The sequence below is a fragment of the Thamnophis sirtalis genome, unplaced genomic scaffold (assembly GCF_051295495.1).
Source record: "Thamnophis sirtalis isolate CommonGarterSnake01/CBP01778 unplaced genomic scaffold, rThaSir2_p1.2 scaffold_12, whole genome shotgun sequence".
NCBI classification, from domain to species: Eukaryota; Metazoa; Chordata; class Lepidosauria; order Squamata; family Natricidae; genus Thamnophis; species Thamnophis sirtalis.
In genome coordinates, this window is record NW_028261392.1 from 23,951,017 (window position 1) to 23,974,058 (window position 23,042).

At 37.7% G+C, this 23,042-nt stretch overlaps 1 protein-coding gene across 3 annotated transcripts in view; it reads left to right on the forward strand.

Moving 5' to 3' along the window:
- Positions 1-23,042, forward strand: part of FGF14 (fibroblast growth factor 14) — a 371,366-nt gene that overhangs the window by 226,440 nt on the left and 121,884 nt on the right. Inside the window, exon 1 of one of the 3 annotated variants that reach the window (XM_087726265.1) lies at positions 4,493-4,847. The exons of 1 other annotated variant lie outside the window; for it this stretch is intronic. In XM_087726265.1, the coding sequence (XP_087582391.1) occupies positions 4,652-4,847 (196 nt within the window). In that variant the 5' untranslated portion in view covers positions 4,493-4,651. Of the gene's footprint in view, positions 1-4,492; positions 4,848-23,042 lie in introns of those variants that run through there. One more of the 3 variants, XM_087726266.1, reaches the window with a different exon arrangement.

Genomic DNA, 23,042 nt, shown 5'->3' on the forward strand with positions numbered 1-23,042 from the left:
ATTTCAAATTATTTTGTTCTTCAATTATAAAGTGGAAACGTTGGCCTAAAATTACAATACCTATTTAGTTGGTGGTCACACAGACTATCAGTACAATATATGCTCTCCTTCTGCAAGTCTGTTAAAAGATCTTTGTTCTAACCAAAAGTGTTACTTATCAATATTTTGTTCTTGCTAGAAGTGTGCATTTTATCACAGATTTAAGTCAGTAGATGGCTCTCTTGAGTTTCCCTTGGTGCACCTAACATTGTAAATAGCTACCCTAGATTTTCAAATTATAAGAGAATTTGTTTTTCTTCATGATCTTAAAAGAAAACCTTACTCAATTTCAATGTTTGTTTTGCAACATTTTAAGGAGTGAAGACATTAAATCCTAGACCTAGATGGAAGGCAACTGTGATTTACTTCCTGTTCCTGACACTATTAGACTATATGTGTTAATTTCCTGTTTTTGTCTTAATTTGAGGAACTACAATCTTTAAATGGTCCTTATTATGTTTTGCAAATTGAATATTAGTTCCCTCCTATTTGGTGTCCACTGTCCAAGGTCCTGATCAGTTTTTCCAAAACCAGAATGCTGGAAATTCCTTCAAAACTCACAGGAGTATATAACATTCTATTTAACCAGTAAACATTTATCTTAAGAATTAATATATTATGCTGCAGTTCAATGTTTTTTTTGTGCCTTCAAGTCACCCAGCTGGCTTTGTGCCTAAGGTGGGATTAGAATTCATGGCCTTCCAGATTCTAGCTGGTGCCTTAACTACTACAACAGATTCCCTAAAATATTTCAAGGTAAAGTACAGGTTTGACAAGCACTGTAAAATGCCAGCTAGGTCAATTGTTGTCTTAATAGAACAGAACAGAATAGAATATTCTTCATTGGCCAAGTATGATTGGACACACAAGGAATTTGTCTCCATGCATAAGCTCTCAGTGTATATACAAATAACGAAGTGATACATCATAGATCATAAATCATAGTTACTATCATAAATCATAAAATAGAAACAACAAATGATAAATTAGAAGATAATAAAAGAAGGTAGTAGGAAAGATGAGAAGATGAGAGACGAAAAGATCAGATGAGAAGGATAAGAGCAATAAAACCAACTATAGATATGTATGTATTAAAGCTATTGTAAATATTCCCTTGTTCTGAAAGAATCTCTAAAATAAACTCCCAATAAAAATAGTTATATTGAATTTACTTAGTGTCACTTTAAAATTTAAAGGGATAATACTATTTTTACATCTTTGACCTTAGAGAAAGCAAACAACCTGGGAACAAGAATTAAAATAAAAACATTTTTTTTATTTCTATAGTTTAAATTGGTGCCCATTTCATAGGGGAGCAAGCAAGTTAACATATCAACAATATGATTAATCAATAATCCACAAGGAAAGGTCCAGAGTAGGCCTATCAAACTGCCTGGGCTAGATATGCCATGCACAGGCCATGCCCACCTCAGCTCCACAAAAGCAAGAAACCATCGCGAAAAATCACAATCCGGCCTGTGATGCGATTGATCATGGTAGTCTAGAGTCAATAGCAACCACAAAATACCAATCTACCACAAAAAACAAATTGCTAATGCTCTATTTTGTGCATTGAATTTTTGAGGAAAGTATTGGATATTATTATTAAAGTCCCAAAAATATTTAGCTGAAATGACAATGCACTGCTATACATATTTGGAAAATTTTGGCCTTGGCAGTGCACTGGGGTATAGAGATACAATCTATAAGCATTCCATACAAGTGTGTTTGAAGGAAAAATATGTATAAAATCAAAGTGAATCTTGCATTCCAATCAAATGATTTGGATGATAAACATGTGAAGCTATGGATTTCTGGGTGTTTTGAAGTTCATTTTCATGTATGACACTTAGAGCCATTTCAACTGGGTGGAAATTTACAGGACAAATGCCTCCTGTCTCTTTTTCTTCTTCTTCAGTATTAGCAGTCAGGATGTTTACATGGAAAGAAAAGTTCATAAGTGATTCTTCTAGGTGACCATCTTTATAATTAGCACAATCTGCTTTGTTCCATGCAGCCACATCTACTAGCAGCTGATTTAATTAGTGCTGTCTTTGCATAGCAACAAAAGAATTGCATGCACTGATTCTCAAAGACCGTATAATTTGAATACTTATGACATATTGATAGTGGGAAACTGTGTGGTGGACTAGGATATCTTTGGATTAGGTAAATAAAAGATGTCCAAATGTTGTCAGGGTTTTCTACACCTTTAATTGCACACAAAAATGCTGAAAGGAGGGGGGGGTGACATCAATCAACCACACTTTTGTTTATAGATAAACTAGCACTTGTGTTTTTGTCTTGATAACTTGATGATCTGTAACAAACAGCCTATTTCACTGGAGTGTGAATTAATTAAAATTATTTGCTTCACTACTTGTCACAAATAATCACTGAATATTTTTTTAAAAAATTCTAGCCTTATAAAATCCAAAATGGTTAAGATTTCATAAAACAACAATCACTAAAATTTCTTGATTGCCAGCAGTATAGTTGAACAGAGATGTTTATAAATCGACAAGTAAATGTTTGAATATTATTTGAATGGACTTATTTCTACCTTTGGTGCACCTCTGTTGTCTGTTTATGGAGATTATACCTTTTGTATACCTGTACTCTCTTTGTCTGTAGGCATGTACATGTTTGCTTTTTAAAACTATAAATGTGTGTATTTTGTTTCAGTACTAAACATTTCAGATTTCCCCCTCTTTTTCTCCCTCTAAACATTTTCCTTTAAAATGATTACTTATGAGCCTGAAGGGTTTCTCCCCCCACCCCCTAACCAGACCCAAACAACTCCTGAGACATCAGGAGCCTGAGGTTCAATTTGTGGGCATTCGGCTGTTATGTAGTCTAGGAATATAAGATTTAAAAGCAGGTGTGAACTGGAGCAAAAAGGAAAGGGGCTCCCTCCTTCCTTCCTTCCCCTTCTCCTCCTGCTTCATTTGGTGACAATTCACATTCGCGAAAAGTATCAGCGCCTCCAAGCAAAATGAAGAGAGAATGCAGAAAGAATCGGGCGAAATCCAGGCTGAAAATTGGGCAGTTGCGTTTTTGGGGAGGATCACATCCCTCCCAAACCCTACCGCCCAGTTTTAGATGGAGTGACCTCTACTGCAGTCTAGCCAGGGAGAAGCCGGGCACCTGGATAACCAAAGCCCCCCCCCCTCCCCACACTCCACCCCCAAAGCTGCCAACCCTTCGCCTCCTGGGACTGGGGGTAGCCCTTCGGGTAGCCCAGCTAGTCAAGAGAGCGCTCCCGGGGAGAGGGGTGCCGCCCTGCCGGGATTTACCAAGAGGCCGGCGCGCGGAAGGAAGCGAAGCCACGAGGGGGATTCGCTCTCCAGACACCGCCACGCATCGCTCTTTGTTGTCACGGCTGCCCGAAGCGCCGTTTTCCACACGAGTCACCTTTCCCGTCCGGAAGGTCAAATCGTGGGTCCGATGGTGTGGAGCCTACGAGGGATGCCCGAGGAAGGGAGGGTTGGGGATTACAAATTGGGAGGGTCCGAGGGACGCGCCGTCGCCGCCGGTTCGGAGCCTTGGGTGCCAAGGGCGTTTAGTCCCAACGGAGAGACTTTCCGGAGCTGGGAGGAAAACCCAGACGGCAGGTTATTAACTTCGCTTCCTTCCCGCCTTGGAGGGCTCCGGACTCTTTTCGTCCCTCGCGCCCCGTTTCTTTCCCTCAAGAGACACCCCTTCCTCGTCTCTCTCTCTCTCTCTCTCCCCTCGCTCTCCCACACCGCGTATGGCGCGACCTCGCTCCCATTTCCCCACCCCGCCGGGCACCTTCTTTCTCCCCCCCCCCACTCCACGCCACGCGCTTCCCCGTTGTCGCGCGCGTGCTGAGCGGCGATCACAAAAGCCCCGCTTGGAAGGCGAGGGGGCGGCCGCTTGTGTGGCTTCCCTTGGCCGGCCGAGCCTTTTTCATCAATCCCACCGAGCCACCCCATCCCTCATCCACCCCTCCGCCGCCTTGCAGTTGCCTCCTCCTGTTCCCCCCGCCCGCCCCAAAACGCTTGTTGTTGCTGGGTTTTGGGAATCGCCCCGCTTTTAACTCCCCACCCACGCCCCAAGGACAAACCCCCTCCCTCGGTTGCCTTGGGAAGGGAGAGGGAGGGTGTGCGTGTGTGTTTGTGTGTGTCTCTGTGTGTGGCGGGGTGTCGGCAAGGGTGGGACCGAAGTGCCTTGATATGAAGTCTTTTTCTCTCAGGAGCCGAAGCGTACACTTTCCAGATGCTGCTTTCCGAAGCACTCGGCGGCAGCTCTGAGGAGGAGGAGGAAGACGCGGCGGTGACCCGAGCGATGGAAGCGGCAATTGCCGCCGTCATGGAGAAGCGGGCATGAGCCCGGCGTCGTGGAGGCACCGTCGCAATCTTAGACAGACCTCCGCCGCTGCTGCTGCTGCTGCTTCGGCTGCCGCTTGTTGCTTTGCTTCGGTCCGAAGCCCTCGGAGGCTTCATGGGTGGTGACCCCGTGACTTTTTCGTCCTTGCCCTTGGCTCGTAAGGCGATGGGGTCGTGCCTAGGCTGAGCCGAGGCAAGCCCGGCGCCCTTTCCGCGGTGAGCTTGAGCCGGGCGCCCCGGGAAAGCGCGGGAACCGAGGGGCCATGGCTGCGGCCATCGCCAGCGGTCTGATCCGCCAGAAGCGTCAAGCGCGCGACTTGCAGCACTGGGACCGGCCCTCGGCCAACAGGAGGCGCAACAGCCCCAGCAAGAACCGCGGGATTTGCAATGGCAACCTGGTGGATATCTTCTCCAAGGTCCGCATCTTTGGGCTCAAGAAGAGGAGGTTGCGGCGCCAAGGTGTGTGTGTGCGCGCTTGTGTGCTTTCTGTCCGTCTATCTCTTTTGTGTGCGCCTGTGTTGTGTTTTGAAGCGAAAGTCCTGAATTGCGGCTGCTCACAAGTTGGGGCTATAGGGGTAGTCCTGGGCTGCCAACCGTTTTATGTTGCTAAGTGAGAAATGGGTGAAGTGAGCTTTGCCCTGTTTTATGACTTGGCTTGCCAACACGAATCCACTGCAGGTGTTAAAATGAGCAAAATAGGGATGAAGTGAATCTGGCTTCCCCATTGACTCTTGCTTGGCCAAAGGTCGCAAAAGGGGATCACGTGAACCTCCCCTCCCCCAGGACAGGGCAACGGTCATAAATGTGAGTCAGTTGTCGAGCATCTGAATGTAAATCACGTGACCACAGGGATGCTGCAATACCCATAAGTGTGGGAAATGGTCGTAAGTAACTTTTTTCAGGGCCGTTATAACTTTGAATGGCCGCTAAGCAAACTGTTGTAAGTCGAGGACTGCCTGTACCCTGTGGATGAAGGACAAAGAAAATAAATGAGGAAATAAACAAATAAATAAGTGAAATAACCCATAACCTATACCTTCTTGATGCTTCTTGGGGTAGTGGGGAAAAAAGGCTCCCCCATTCCATTTGCTGTTTTAGGTGGCTTTGCCCATTCTAGAGAGGCTATTTTGAGTCAATCTGTCAAAAGTAGTTCTCATGCTTTTATTAGGCAGTAATCTGAAACAAGTTTTCCACTGTAAGCATGCATATGAACAAATGTCTAAACTCCCTATCTATTACATAATATTTGGTGTGTAAATGGTACAGTTCTATAGAGTGTCAAAAAGTCAAAAAGTCAATTTAATTATGATCAATAATCAAGCTAACCACTGAGATGCTGATAGTGGTTATAACACTTTATATAACTGAGGGAACAACAATCCACCAAATCTACATTTTGAGTACTTTGATTACAAGTACTATGTTCCAAACGCTGCAATATTTGGTGAAGTGATTGGGAAAAGTGCTTTCAATCAATTCATTTACTTTTGATGTAGTCAAGAGTATTATAAAAAGAAAAAGTCTGGCCTTGTGCCCCAGCCTTTTGATTTGCTCATCATCTCTGCTACTAATGCTTACGATGGTCTGGTAAGATTATCAGTATTTCAGATTAATTAGAATAGGTATGTGGCATTGTGTAAATGGGATCCCTTATGCCATTTTATTTTTATGCAGAACAAAATGCTTAAAAAGCATTTCCCCACATGTTTTAATTGAGCTGGGTAGCTCTCATAGGGCTTAATGCACAACAGAAAATGTTGCTTTTTGAGATCTGTGAACAGTATTCTAACTTGTTTCCAATCCAATAGTGTGAAAATGGTTAAGACACCTTGAAGCCCTGTAGAGATAACAAGGAGAAAAATAGCATGTGTACTTTAAAACAAAATCAGTAAAAGAAAAACCATATGATGTAAAAAGTAAATCTGCAAAACCATTGCTAGTCATGCTTGATTTTTCTCATTGCTTTCATTTCCCCTAGAAGATTGTTTGTTTTAATAATAAATATAACAAGATCAATTTGAAGGCAATTTTTCTAATGTAAAAGATCATTTATAATTTTTCCAGTATTAACAATTTGCGTGTAGAATGGAAAATAAGCCTGATGAGAGAACAAGCGGGCCAAAAACTAAGGTTTCCCAAAGATGCACATGAAAAAATGTGACAATTTGAGATGGGATAATAAATGTAGCATTCAGTGCATTTTGAGTTATTTTCAAAAATTAACAAGTATAATCTTTATTGTCATTGTATTTAAATACAACGAAATTGGTTATACAACGAAATGAGCAAGATAAGATGTGTTAGACATTTGATGGCACTCTAAGTATTCAGAGAAATTGAAGTGGAGAACCCTTAATGAGTAAATATAGGGAAATTCCAATTCCATAACAACCTGTCTTTGCATGCTAAGGCAGGGCTCACTCTGATCATGTTGACTTTTAGTAATTGTCTTCCTTTGCATTCTGGGACACACTGTCAGATTTTGGGATATCCCCTTAACACTTGCCGCCTCCTCTTCAGTTTTATATTCATTTTATTCCCTTTCTTCTCTTTCTGTGAACAATACAGCACTACGTGGTCTCCACCTCACATTCAATTTATTATTTTGTATTTCTTTTCACCTGTGCAATCACCAAGCTGATCTTCCAGGGCAAAGAATTATAACTTAGGGAATCTTTGGGCAAGCTAATATACCACACATTGTGTATTTTTGTTTTTCTCTCTCATGCTTTCTCTGTGTTCATAGTTCAGTGGCTATAAGGGGTGGGGAAGACATGATGGCTTATATGTTCTCTGTCCACAAATGAATTTGACCAAAACATAAGCATATCATACAAAGAAGTGTGATTTTTTAAAAAAGCTGCTCTTGTAGTTTAGAGAATTTCCTATTTCCCATTCTGGTTACATCTTATATTTACAAAGGGTCAAAGTTCATATTATCCATGCTGATAGAAAAATGAAAATTTGGTTTCTCCCAACATGTTTCCCCATTTAGTTGTAAATTCTGCATGTTTTTTTATTTTTTCCTTTATATGTAAAATAATGTATTGATCAAATTACCAAATGTACTAGAGAGCAATATTAAAATGTTTGCCTTGGCTAAGAAAGCGAACCATACTTCTTTTTAGTGCATAAGTTGCATTTAAGAAGTTTTACTAGTATAAGGAAGATTAAAAGAATATCTTTAAATGAATACATCAAGAATAAAAGGCGTTTTCAAGCTTTACAGTGTCATTACAAGTGTGATTTAGCAATAGCATAGCTAAAATGAATTTCTGGCAGTAGTAGCTACTGTATATAGAATACTAAACTGATTGTTACAGATTATTGAAATAAAGTACAGATAGACTAGTGATGTTTATAAATGCTAAATTCTATGGCTGCTTAATAGTAATGTTGTCAACAAAACAACATTAATGGATCAATTTGTGACCATGTTTCTTAGTTTATAGCAAAGGCATTGGAAGGCTTAGCAATTTTGTATAATTTGTATTTTGAAAGTTGTAAGAAAGAGATTTCTCATGAAATGTGATAGTTGTCATATTTTTAATCTATGACATGCAACTTAATAGTACAATATTCTGTATTTTTATACAATAAAATGACACTAATAGTAGTATATACTTTCAGTGTTTAGGTACGGGATGAGCTATGCATGATATCCATTTATATTTGTTTAAGATTATCCAATGAAAGAAGAACTGTATTCAATGAAAGAGGGAATTGCATTCAACAATATATCTATAAAATTAAAGTGAATGCATTGCTAGCCTTAAATCATAATGTTTATTATGTCAATAATGGTCTTAAATAAAAGTAACATAAAATGGACATTGACTATGTTAGAATGCAGGACATCCAACATGTCCAAGTCATAAAGCTTATTAATTCTCTATTAGGAAATGCTTCTTCAGCCATGCAAAAGATAGAAAAGAGGAAAACATTGAATGTATATTTGTATAATATTGTAATTTATTTATTCATCTTCATTCAAGGCATTCCCTTTTTTGTATTTCAGTATTCAAGTATAGAATATTTATAGAGACTGTTCCTAGAAACCATTTATAAAATGTTTGCTTTTTCTTTTTAACTCTTTTGTTTTAAATAATAAATCTATTAGATATGACAATATGAGCATATCCCTTGTTTTTTTTACAATATAGAAATACATTTGCTTCCTCAATATGATGACTTAGTTGATTTAACTTTAGAAACAAAAATCATTATTTTCCAAAACATGTACTTTAAAAATGGAAAATATTGACAAATCTTTTCTTTCACCATATATCATATGCTGTTATATAAACAACTATTCGTGCTTAAGTTTTATTGTGATACATTTTTATTGCTTGTAAGGAAAAAAAGATAGTTTTGCAGACATCTTAAGCTCATCACAAACCAGATTATTTTCCAGGTCCACAGGTTGTGTGACCATTTTTATGGATCTAGGATCAGGACTTGTTTTAAATAGTATGTTGTAAAGGAGCAAACCAGTTCAATTTAATTCAGTAATTAGATCTTGATTGGTAAAGAGTCTGATCTGACATAATGAATTGAATCATAATTAGAAATTAAATATTATTTTAGTTACTAATGAGTAAATTCCACTGATATCAGTAGATGTACTTTAAGTGTGCCATCTTATATGCTGAAGCTTTTCATACTGCAGTTTGAAATGTTTATGGAACTATGTTAGGATTAGGTTGGAATGCAAGAAATTAATTGAAGGAAAGCCCAACATAATTTAATAATAATAAATTTTCTAAATGTGTTTGTGGGTAAGGTATAAGCAGAACAAGATGTGCTTATCTTTTGTTATGGTTTCTGTTGATCCTTTATCCAAATTGAATCATCCCAGCTGCAATCATTAATACATAAAATATTCTCAGCCACACTACTAAGCTACCATGAAAAATCATTTTTTGTAGGATAAATCCCTGAGTAAACCAAGGTTCTACTCAGATTGTTAAATAGTTTTAGTCAAATTTTACTTATCATTGTTAATGGTTTAAAGTATGATTAACTTTTTAATATTTTAAAATGTAGTAAATAAATAAAATAGAATAAAGTTTGTGTAGTTTTCTGGTATTTATTTAGAAGTAAATTCCAATTACATTAATGGGGATAATTCCTAGGTAGGTAGTATAATTTGCACTTTAGATTGCAAGATTGCAGCCTTAACTCAGTTATCATTTGGTTCTAGGATAACAGTTAAGCAGTTAATTACTCTATGTTAGAAAATTGAAATGAGAACATTTTACTAATTCCATTTGCATCTTTCTTAAATGACCAGTTGATAAATTACTTTTTTTAAAAAAAGAAGAAGATTGAAGTTCACTGCAAATGCTATCTTATTGGAAAAAAATTAACCAGGTGCCTGGTTGCATGTTTACACTGGCAATATTTTCTTGAATGTCCTATTTACCCTTTGGGTAACTTACATTTGAAATAAAATACCTAGTTGTTCAAATGAGAAATTTCATACAGAATAATACAAATGGCACTCCAAGGAGCTGATTACTTCTGGGGAAATCAGTCAAGAATCAGATTCCTTTTGTAACCTTACTTCACAAAAACCTTTGGTATATGACAATATATAGCAGTCGCGTATCTACATAATGCCATATAATCTACATCATCTGGGAATATATTTTACTGACACCCAAATATACATCAGTATATAATTAGCTATAACTATGAAACAAGTGTTGTAGATAGATTTTTTTGCCTCTTCTCTTGAAAAACATTCTTTCTTGCTACAATTACATAGTCTTACATGTATAAATTACCCACTCATATCATTTTGTTTTTAAAGTAAGTATATTATTCTAGTAATATGTTAATTCATGTCTGTTTAATGATGCTATCTGGACTTCCTACTAAATGATTCATAATAAAGAATGTGCTTTCTATAAATTCCACAAGTTGAGCACAACTCCTAGTGAATTCATGGAATTCATTTATTCATTGAAGCTACATAGCCACCTATCTCACAAAGTGATTCTAAGTGGCTCAGAACAACCAATAAAAACAACAGGATAAAAAGAAAAGAATCTTTCCCATTAGGTGCCAAACGAAACTATTAATCTCCCAAGCTTTTATATCCATGCTGTTCTTCTGCCAGCATAATGGAAAAGTTATTTTCTTCTAGGATGTTTTTAGACTTCCTAGTCTAGCATACAGCATTAAAATTCACAACTGATATCTTACCAAGTATAAATCAGAACCAACCAGCTTAGTTTTCTGAGAGTTGATCTGAGGTCAATTGGATGCATTTATCTGTATGCTGCATTGTAATTTTTATTTTCCTCACCTTTCTGTTTGCAATGAGATTTAATTTGATGAGAAATACAGACTTTTGGATTTTTCTAAAATTGCCTAAGGATAATAAAAAAGAGGCACTGTTTCAGTATTAGATGTTTTCTTGGAGGGTATATTGTCTCAAGGAGGCATGCAATGTAGATGTTAAAGCAAATACTATACCACAGTTTTCTGTAGCCTCTGGAATTCTTTCTGAATATAGTATTTTGTTGCCAGACTACTTAATTTAAAAAGCATTTTTTAAAGACTACAGTAGTACATAGTCAATTATTAGAAAATGTGTGTGTTTGTATACACAAATATATACATATGTATCCATATATGTACATGGATTTTTTTCTTGTTGATAATCTTTACCCACATTCCATTTTTATGTGGTGATTAATTTTCAAAATATCTTTACAGAGTATATTGCAAAGTCAACTTTATGACTGAGTTATTTGATTTGGATGTAATGGGCTGTGAAATCGAGCATATCAGCACATAAGACCACCAGAGAGATATGAAAGCACAGATGATAGGACTGATGATAGGAAATACTTCTGAATAATAGTGTCATTGCGCCTTAACAAATAGCATTTCTAAAATTAGAGCTTTGGGCATGAGCAAAAGGTATGTTTTTCGATACTGTCTCCTAATAACAATCATGGCTGTTATTTGGGCCATCATTTCTCATTAAATTCAATTTGAAGCTAACAAAGCTTTAATGTGCATAAATGCAGGAAACTAACAATTTCATCTTTAAAAACACTGTATCAATGAAAGATACACATCCCCTAACGCTATGCATAATAATGTGTTCTGAATGGCTAGCGTCATGAAATGAAATGAAAAATTGGATATGGGTCTGCATTAATCTCTTCTTTGCAAGACACACAAAAGAGATATCATTACCTACATTTATTTGATGTTCCAGGTACAGAATATATCAGTTATTGATGTCCAAAGACCAAAGATATATTGCACATATACTGCCTGTCGTTGTTGTATATGGCTGTGTTAGATTGTAGTGTTACTTCAAAGAGATGCCCACACTGGAAATATACAGCATGTAGACATTTTTATTTTATTTTTGTGTGTACAAATGGTGAACAGATGATTAGTGGAAAATTATACAAAACACTTGTATTTTTGATGGGAAATCCTGTTTAAGCACCAATTGATCAGAATTTCTATTATCTATAATTAGGTTTTTTTAATTAAAAAAAATGGTAGTTCATGGAATAATTAAACATTTCAGTTTAGCTCTTGTTCATGGATTAGAAAGAACAGGAAAATATGTTTACAGAATGTATCATTTATTTTACCGTATTTGTAACCCACTTCAATGCCAACAGAATGTGGTTTACAACATCAAACTAAAAAGATAATAAATAACTAAATCTGAATAAATCCATATAGAGAGAGCTGGAACTCAATATAAAATCAAGAGAGGGGCTAGCAGTCAACTGAAAGGAAGAACACATAGGGATAAAACAGGTAAGCATATTGTAGCAAGATGCAGTTTTCAGATACTTCTGCATTCTTGCATGAGGTGGGGCCTATTATTGAGGACCGGCCACCTCACTTATGACCTGTGACTGACCAAGAGAGAAGACCCTTCTGCAGACCCTTTCAACTAGAGCAGACAGATTCAATGGTAGCAAATGTGTCATATTGCTGCACTGTTTAGAACTTTAAAAGGAATGGCTAGCACTCTGAAATGGAGATGGAAGAGTTTTGTTAACCAACACAGCTCATTTAATCATTTTATATTGGCAGGGCAACCTTGCCAGTAATCTTGTCATTATATTTTATACCAGCTGCAGCTTCTGGGTCTTCTCCGAAAGCGGCTCCATGTAAAGCACATTAAAGTAGCCCGGTCAAATAGGGCTCAAAGTATGAATCGTTAAATTGCTGAGGTTGGGGCATCATAGCCAGTTATATACTGTATATAGCAGGGAATGATGTTTTACTGAATCTTCTCATTGTTATGTATAATAGAATTTCCATTGTTGTACCCCTACCAAGGGAGCTGTGAGTAACAAAACATGTTTGCTCCAATGGTTTTTTTTTTTTCATTTTAGTTTATGACCAAAAAATACCCTACACCTGTACATTTGGATGAAATGGATTACTACTTGAGTTATTTGTAAAAAAAATAATAAATGTGGGATACAAACAAACAAATTAAATATAAATTAAATAATTTTGTTGAACATTAAAACTATCCTGCAATATTTAATATTTTAGTTATTTATTAAATTTGTATGCCAACCATCTTGCACATGTAATATACATTGCTCCAGGATTCTCCCAAATACATTAATTAGAAATCATTAATGGTTTATTGAGTTTTTTCTTGACTTTCAATTGTTCTGAATCCAAGATGCCTCTAAGTATATGATAAAAATAATAATGTTATAAATGGTTACATTTTTGTTAATGATGAATAATTCTTTTTGATACTTGATTATTCCCAATGAGCAGCATAAATTAATTTAGGGAGACCATATAGAAATATCAGGATGAACTATTACTACCCAAATATAATAAACCTTAGGCAACAACTATTTCTAGCAATTCAGGAGAATATTGTTCCAGTTTCAGAATCCTGTAATCTGATCCGTTCTCTAGAATGTTGAGTTTGGTTAGATAATTAATCCATTCTCTTAGTTGCTGTTATCAGATAGGAAATGGAAAGGATGTAATTTTAATAGTGATGTTATAAATTACTGTATATTGATGAAAGTACTATAGTTGGGGAATATGGACTCTGCCTATAATATTCCCTAGTGTGTTTTAGATGCTATCATATTCCCTATGTCAATATTAGATGTGAAAGTATAGTAGAGGTGGCTCGATCATTATGAATAATCGTTGATGACATTTCTATGCATTTTTTCAGTTTCCTTTTTAATCTCATCGCCATGACAATGATAAACAAAATAATGAAAATGCTCCAGCAAAAGCTAATAATCCTCAAAATCAATGGCCTTTGCTGTAATTAACTTATCTTCACTGGGTATGAACAGTAACTAAATTTAGCCACATGAGAATCTAAGAGTTCTGTAAATCTTACTATACAAGATGCTTAATAGTGCCCATGAGCCTATTTCCCTTTATTTCACAATTGACTGGGTTTGTGCAACACACTCACCAAGGTCAGCTAAAGAAGTACCAGTAATATTACCAAGTAATAGTTGCATTTATGCAGTTGCATTTATTTATGCAGATGCTTAGCTGGGTTAGTTTTAGCCTTATATTTCTGTTTGCTTGCTAATTTATATTTCATTTAAATCCAGCATGCTTCGTTAGTTTATGATTCAGTGCATGTATGAATAAATGACATTTGGTTAATTCATTAATTCAACATCTTATGCCAAGGAAAGGAAACTTTCTAGGCTGTGTCACACTCAATGGGCAAAAGGAGGTATTAATTACATCAAATGTGCTCCAAACACTTAACAAAGAGGTTAGAGTACTTTGTGCAGCACAAAAAAAAAATATCCCTCAATTTCCCTCCAGATTAGAGTCATTCTGAAATGACAAGAAGTACATTTCACATTTAGCAACCCCAACTGGGATTAGCAACCTGGTTATTAAATGAAGTAGTTGCTAAGTGAAACTGTGATTGTGCTTATGCTCTTAGAGAAAGTTTTCCTTTCTTTAGAGACTTAGGAAAGTCATAAATGAGAGGATTGGTTGTAAAATTACTTTTCGATCACTGTTGTAACTATGAACATTCACTAAGTGAGGCAATCACTAAACTAAGATTACCTGTTGTTTTATTGGATATCATATTATCCATTAATCTGCATGGAAGACTCGAGGGGCTGTTGGGCTTGGGTACACTTGCTATGGAACTGTTAGGTAAAACCCATGTCCTATACATTGGATAGGATTTTATAGATTAATCTTGTAAAATACAGGTAACCTCAACATCAGGGGTGGGTTTCAACCGGTCCGCGATGGTCCGCACGGACCAGTTGGTCAGTGAACCTGGAAGTAAGTAACTTCCAGGAACGCCAAAGGACCCACCTGCCTGCCCGGGCTCCTTACTGGTCTTTGAAGTCTTCTGCACTTCCATGCAGGCGCATGGCGCATACAGCACCTACGCGATTCTCCATGAGCAGTTGGAGCATCGCGAAGGCACTAAGATGCATGCATGAACTGCGCGCGTGCATGAGGATGCCACCGGCCCCGTTCCAACTGTACAGGTTGGAACGGGGTGAGCAACCCACCACTGCTCAACATACAACCACCACTAAACCCAGAATTTCTGTTACTAAGCAAGAGAGTTGCTAAGTGAATTTTGATCCATTTTATGACCTTTCTTGCCACAATTGTTAAGTGAATCACTGCAATTGTTAAGTTAAAAGTGGAGCTGTTAAGTTAATAACACAGTTGTTAAGGGAATCTGGCTTCCCCATTGACTTTGCTTGTCAGAAGGCTGTAAAATTTAATTACATTTTGATTCTGGAACACTGCATAAATTCATGCCAGTTGCCAAGTGTTCAAATTTTGATCATAGGGATGCTGCAACAGTCATAAAGTATGAAGAACGTTCATAAGTCGATTATTTCAGTGCCGTTATAATTTTGAACGGTCACTAAACATATGATTGTAAGTTGTACATGTGACCCTAAATCATGCAAGCACTCACAGTTTTCAGGACATAATTACATGGCATAATAAACAAATAGTGAATGTATGATGGCTATGCATTGTTTGTGCTAGAGATGTAAATATTTTATTTATTTATTTATTTATTTATTTATTTATTTATTTATTTATTTATTTATTTATTTATTTATTTATTTATTAGACTTATATACCGCTTCATAGGGCTTTCAGCCCTCTCTAAGCGGTTTTTACAGTTTTTTTTAGCAAATTGAGTCAGCAACTTGCCCCCACAGTCCGGGTCCTCATTTCACCCACCTCGGAAGGATGGAAGACTGAGTCGACCTTGAGCCGGTGAGATTTGAACCGCTGAACTGCAGATCACAGTCAGCTAAAGTGGCCTGCAGTACTGCACCCTAACCACTGCGCCACCTCGGCTCTTTTTGTTTCTAATCATCCTAGTTATCATTTCTTCCTCCCATTGAGGAAGACCTGTTGTCTTTTAAGGTGAACTTTAAGTCCTAAGTGACACATAGAACAAGAAGCAATGGGTGGGAACTAATCAAGGAGAGAAGCAAATTAGAACTGAGGAGAAATGACAGAACAATTAATCAGTGGAACAATTTGCCTCCAGAAGTTGTGAGTATCTCCAACACTGGATGTTTTTAAGAAGATGTTGGACAGCCATTTGTCTGAAATGGTATAGTGTTTCCTGTCTAGGCAGGAGGTTGGACTAGAAGACCTCCAAGGTCCCTTCCAACTCTGTTATTCTATTCTATTCTACATACAGAATCACTGTATATGGATGGAATCATATAACTTTAATATTTATTTATGAAAAAAATGAGGTAAACTCAAACTGAAGTTCTGGGTGAAGAAACATTAAAAAGTATGACATGTGAAAAGTAGGAAACGTTTAAAAGTGGGAAGATTCCTTACCAGAATATCAAGAGAGAAAAATGAAACGGGATAGGCATACAAGTTCGGTCATGACCTTGGTGACGTGGCATAAAATATTAAGATATAAAAAAACTTCTGAAATACAGGTCGAATCCCTTATAGCAATGGTTTCCAACCTTGGCAACTTTAAGACTTGTGGACTTCAACTCTGAGAATTGAAGTCCACAGGTCTTAAAGTTGCCAAGGTTGGAGACCACTGCCTTATAGTATATTCGTGTCAATGGATGTATTCAAAGAACAAAAAAAGAAGTCTATCTCAATATGATCAGTCACCACCTTTTCTGCTCTCTTTTTAAAGATGAGATTGAATTGCCTGCTATGGATCCCACTGCGAATGCATCTCAGACTTTAATTTCCAGAGGCTTTCTGGTAGATTAACACTAACAAACTCCAACCACTCTTTGTCCTTTTTCAAAAAAAGCAATTTGCAGTGCAGGCAGCTGAAACGGAGTTGTACATTCTTTCTAAAATGTAGAAATGGCAGAGAATTTATTCCATCATTAACTTTAAAAAAAACTGGTGTTAGTAAAGCAGGAGCCGACTTTTTTGCACACTAATCTGGTATTCATTTAAATAAGTACACATAGCTTCTTCCCAATTGATCTAGTGTATGAAATATTTTTTAGCTTAAATTAAAACAAAAATAAGAAAGCACACCTCACCACTTTTGGTCTCCTCACCCCAACTTAAAAAAACAACAACAACCCACTGAATGTAAGCAAATAGGTTTATAAGACAAAGCAGACTCTTCCAAACAATTTTTAATTGTTTGGAAGAGTCTGCTTTATCTTAAAATAGTAGTCATTGCTGATTTTATGGTTTTAATACCAAAGGAGTTTTTATTTTGTTTTATTTTCCAACGTTGCTTAATATCCAATCTAAATAAGATTTCTGAACAAATTAAAAGTGTAGTTAGTGCTTTGTGACATGTTATATAGAGCCCATAAAGATATTGGCTGACTGCGTTCACCCAACATGCCTTGCTTTCTCTCTTTCTTTTTATATACTATATATTCCATTTTCACTGAATGTTATAAAACTGATGAAAAAGTGACGAAAAAAGGTAAAGGTTTCTTCTGCCAGCCATGACTAACTCTAGGGCAGTGATGGCTAACCTTTTTGTCGAGGCATGCCAAAAAGATGGGGAGCATTGGGGTTCCACCACAAAAGCGCGTAGGACAAAATCGCGCTCGACAAAAGCGCGCTGTGACGTCATCACAGCGCGATGAAAAAGATAGAAAAATGTAAAAATAAAGGGAAAACCTTACCCTAAGCCCCCCAAACCTAACCCTAAACCTAACCCTAAACCTAACCCTTAACCTAACCCTAAACCTAACCGTTAAAGTAACGAAAAACGTAACGCTAACCCTTAACCTAACCCTAACGCTAACGCTAACGCTCTAAAGCTAACCCTAACCCTTAACCTAACCCTAACCCTAACCCTAACCCTAACCCTAACCCTAACCCTTACCTTTATGTGAATCGGCTTGCTTTAATTTAATTTTTATTAATTTTTATTTGAATTTTTCGATCTTTTTCGTCGCGCTGTGATGACGTCAAAGGCGCGATTTTGTCGATCGCGCTTTTGTCGTCCGCGCTTTTGACGGGTCACGAGCATCGGGGGGTTGCGCGTGCCCACACCCATAATGCAGTGCCCTCCCCTTTGCATGAGCGCACAACTCCCCCCCGCACATGCACACACAACCCTCCTGCACATGCATGCAGGTTTCACTGAAGCCTCTGGACCTCAGGGAGTTGCAGTGAGCCATTTTCTGCCCTACCCATGCTTCAGGGAAGCCTCCTGAAGCCTGGGGAGGGCAAAAATCCCAGCCCAAAGTGCAAACTGAAGGTCCGTTCCCAAACTTCTGGTTTGCACCTTGGGCATTTTTTCACTTCTGGAGGCTTCAGGGAAATTCATTAATTCAAGATTGAAAAAACAAACAAACCTGAATTTATGATTTAAGGTATTTTTCACACTTTCGTGTCTAAATGAATGATCCTTTACTTTCTTTTGACATATATTTTTTAAATATGCTATGATCTCTCACAAATAAATCCCACTTTTTTTTAAAGCAAGGTATTTTTTTTATATTTATATTTTTTATAACAGAATAACAGAGTTGAAGGGACTTTGGAGGTCTTCTAGTCCAACCCCCTGCTTAAGCAGGAAACCCTATACCATTTCATACAAATGGTTGTCCAATCTCTTCTTAAAAACCTTGAGTGTTGGAATATTCACAACTTCTGGAAGCAAGTTGTTCCACTGATTAATTGTTCTAACTGTCAAGAAATTTGCCCCAGCTTCAGCTGCTTCGGAGAATAGGTGACCATCCTCTTTTTTGTGGTAGTCCCTTAGATATTGGGACACTGCTATCATGTCACCCCTAGTCCTTCTTTTCATCAAACTGGATATACCCAGTTCTTGCAACTGTTCTTTGTATGTTTTTGCCTTCACTCTCCTGATCATTTAGGTTGCTCTTCTCTGCACTCTTTCTAGAGTCTTTGATTATATTGTGCTTTATGGACAAACAGGATCTTTTTGAAACAGGTGTATAGAAATAACAGATCCTTTTTTCATTTAATTCATAAAAAGGATTACAGTTGTAATTTTAAATCTGTTCCTTCCATTGATTTTATTGTTGATTTATGATTTGATATGTTGTTATTTTTCTTCCATGAGAGTTACTTTCTTCACTTGAATCTCTAAATACTGTTCCTTATTTACCTAGAAGGAAGATGAATTTAAGATAAAAGGAATTAGAAAAAAATAGCATAGAAAAATATTGTTCAGTGCCCAGCTTTCCCATCTTGTTGACCTATTTATTTTACACTGTAAAATATGATAGACTTGTCTTCAGTTATTTGCACCTTCTTCTAACTGCTAATAGCCTCTTCTACTAAGCAAGTGCAAAATAGTGTTCCATCCCACAAATTCATAGTTATTTATTTAGGGAAACACTCACCTTCCTGTGGGCAAATTCAAAGAAGTCAAAAGAGAACAAACCATCTTAAGAAAAAAATCATTGAGGACAAAGCGGAGGATAAGTACAGGTTATGATAAATATATAGTATGGTTTAAATAAAGTCCAAAAAAGCCTTTCTTAAAGTATGATCTTTCCAATGTGTGAACTTCAGAATTTCTCAGAATTGACACTTGCTAAGAATTCCGAGAGTTGACACAAAATTGAAACACAATCGTGTTAGGAAAGTATATACTATGTAGCCGTGATGGCGAACTTATGGCACACGTGTCAGAAGTGGCATGCAGAACCTTCTCTCTGGGCATGCCAGCCAACGCTCATTGCTCTTCCAGGTTCTGATGCGCACATGCACACGCTGGAAATCGGAAATTCAGTATGCATGCACTGGGAAACTGCTCTTCCGGTTTCCAGTTCCCCCGCATGTGCGTGCTATTTGGCGCCAAAAAGTTTCACCAACACTGGTATATAGTCTAATGGTGTGATGAACTAAGAGGAAAAGATAGTACGAAAAAAATATAAATAGTAAACATTTTATAACGATGAAGAAAGGGGCACTAAGAAATATGGACGAAAATTAAGAAATCATCTATTGATGGAAGATTGGCTAGGTATTTAAGATTTAGCAATAGCAATAGCACTTAGACTTACGTATATACCACTTTATAATTCTTTACAGCCATCTCTAAGCAGTTTACAGATTGCCATATTTATTGCCCCACAACAATTTCGGGCCCTTATTTTACCTACCTCAGAAGGATGAAAGGCTGAGTCAACCTTGAGTCTGGTGAGATTTGAACTGCCAAATTGCAGGCAGCCAGCTGTCAGAAGAAGTAGCCTGCAGTACTGCACTCTAACCACTGTGCCACCAAGGCTCATTTACATATATCATACAGCTGGATAATGCAATTTTGAAAAGATACTACAAAACATCTGGGAGGTAAATGAAATGTAATCCTTGTCTACGGTCTTTTAAAGGAGTACATATTTTCCCAGGATCACATGGCACATGTTCTGTAAAAAGATAAGAGTAAGTTTAAAGTAGTGGTCCCTAGCCTTTATGGTGGGTCGCCTGGCAGTGAGGGGGAAAAGGGAATTGGTCCATCATTTGCACAAGTTGAGCTGCACCCATGTGATGGCGAGCTGCTCACATGACCCAGTTCTGAATAAGCCATGGCCCAGCAGTGGTCCATGTCCCTGGGGTTGGGATCCCTGCTTTACAGAATAAGAAGTGGTTGCTTCGAGCACTGCCTGATACTGCTCTATAAACAATGATAGATAGATAGATAGATAGATAGATAGATAGATAGATAGATAGATAGATAGATGATTGATAGATAGATGATAGATAGATAGATAGATAGATAGATAGATAGATAGATAGATAGATAGAAATTGAAGAGACAAGAAAGAGGCAGGTGTTGAGGCAAGATTACATTACTTTTGTTAGATATTCAGTTCCAAACTGTGAACTATCCAAACAGCTTACTTTTCACTGATGTGCACAGCAGGGAGCCTCAGTTGAAAGATCTTGGAATTTTAAATTTTAAGCTTAAGAATAATAATCAGAATAGCTATTTGGGCATAACAAAGTAACACCTGGCTAGTGTTATATTCACTAGCTAGTGAATATAACACTAGCGTGCTAGTTATTTGTGTCCAGGATGATGGTTACTGATATAATGTGGGTGATTAAAAGTACTTACTTATTTTTAAAATTACTGTTCTGTTTTCTAAATTGGAACATACAGGATCTGTGTAAAATCATTTGCATGTAGCCCATTCAAATTCCAAATCATATCAGCTTATCAAATTGAGTTTATGGTGTGTGGAGTCTTTGGTGTCCTCTGAGCTTGCTTGTTTTCTTTCAGATGTTTCATTACTCACGTAGGTAACATCAGATGTAGATATCCAGTACCCAGGAGTTTATAATCTTTGTTCTTGGATGGAGTTGCAGTACCTCAGACAGATCTGGTTTGTAACTTGGGAATGTTCTTGGGCTCACAGATCCTGCTCGAACAGCAGGTGGCAGCTATAGCCAGCAGGGCTTTTGCCTAATTGTGCTGTGTGCCAGTTGTGCCCTTTCCTGGACAGGGAAACTCCTCACTTGGTCACTCACATCTTAGTGATTGGATTATTACAATGTGCTGTAGGGTTACCCTTAAAAAGTGTCCAAAGCTTCAGCTGATGCAGAATGTGAACATGCAAGCCATACTAGAAGGGCACATATAAACAACCTTGCTCTGCGAACTGCACTGGGTATCAGTTTGCTTCTGGGTCCAATTCAAAGTGTTGCTCATCTTCTATAAAGCCATATGTAGTGTATGGCTTCCCCCATCACATCATCCACCTCAGTCGTTCAGGCAAGGAAGATATGTTGCAAGCCCCATCAGTCAAGGAATTTTATGTGCTAGAGTCTAGCAAGAGGGCCTTCAATGCTGCTGTCCCCACATTATGGAACATCCTGTCGCCAAAGATGAAAAAGGCCCCCACTCTCTCGACTTTCCATGAGGGGGTCAAACTTGCCTCTGTAGCCTTGGGGGGCAGGCACAGAGGACCATGCAACTGTGGGGCTGAATAGCCCCATGAGAGTAGTTTTACCTGTAATAACCAGTGTTAATGGCCATATTGGGATTTTTACCCTTTTGAACTTAATAGTGTGTGTGTGTGTGTGTGTGTGTGTGTGAGTGTGTGTGTGTGTGGTTTGTGTGTATACAATGAAAAATTAACTTAATTTTATTTTTGATGTTAATTTTAATGTTATTTTATTTTATTGATTATATTATACTGTACACTTCCCAGAGCCACTCTTTCAGGGAGTTGGGCAGTTTAGAAATATGAAGTATAAATAAATAAAAATAAATATGCTAAATCATCAATAGCAATAGCAATAGTTAGACTTATATACCACTTCATAGGGCTTTCAGCCCTCTCTAAGCGGTTTACAGAGTCAGCATATTGCCCCCAACAACAATCCGGGTCCTCATTTTACCCACCTCGGAAGGATGGAAGGCTGAGTCAACCTTGAGCCTGGTGGGATTTGAACAGCCGAACTGCTGAACTGCAGTCAGCTGAAGTAGCCTGCAGTGCTGCATTTAACCACTGCGCCACCTTGGCTCATCAAAGTCACTAAAGCAATGCATCACCCTTTATTTTTGTAGAAATGCGTTCCACTATAATTGGCTAATAAGCTATAGGAGATCAGTACATAGCAATTATTAATAATTCTTCTTGATGGTTTTAGCTCGTGCTATTTTATAGAGCTGACCCAACCTGGAAGGCAAACAAATTGCTTCATCTTAATGCTGATTTTAAATCTATGTACAATTCACTCACACTGTAATTCCTGAATCTGAATGCAGACTCCACTTTCTAATGTTACCTATTAGAAAATTAGCTATATCAATTCTTATGAAGAAGCAAAAACCACAGGCTTAATTGAAACGTAAGAAAAAGAGTAACAATACAGGGAGTACCTTGTTTTTGGTATTGCCATATTGGGATGAATACTATCAGGTCCATTCACTACCTGATTTAAAAAGCAAACAAACCATGTAGTAGAAGAAGAGGTAGAGCCTTTGGGCATATAATGAAGAGGGGAAAGAAAATATTGTAGTCATTATATTTCCTCAGGCAATCCAAGTCTATCCAGGGGTGGGTTCCTACTGGTTTAATAACCAGTTCGCTGAACACGCACACATACAATTTAGAGAGAAATCACCTACTGCATTACTGCTGGGGAGGAAAACAGCTGATGCGCGGCAATCCATTCTGCCGCGCCTGTCAGCTGGGC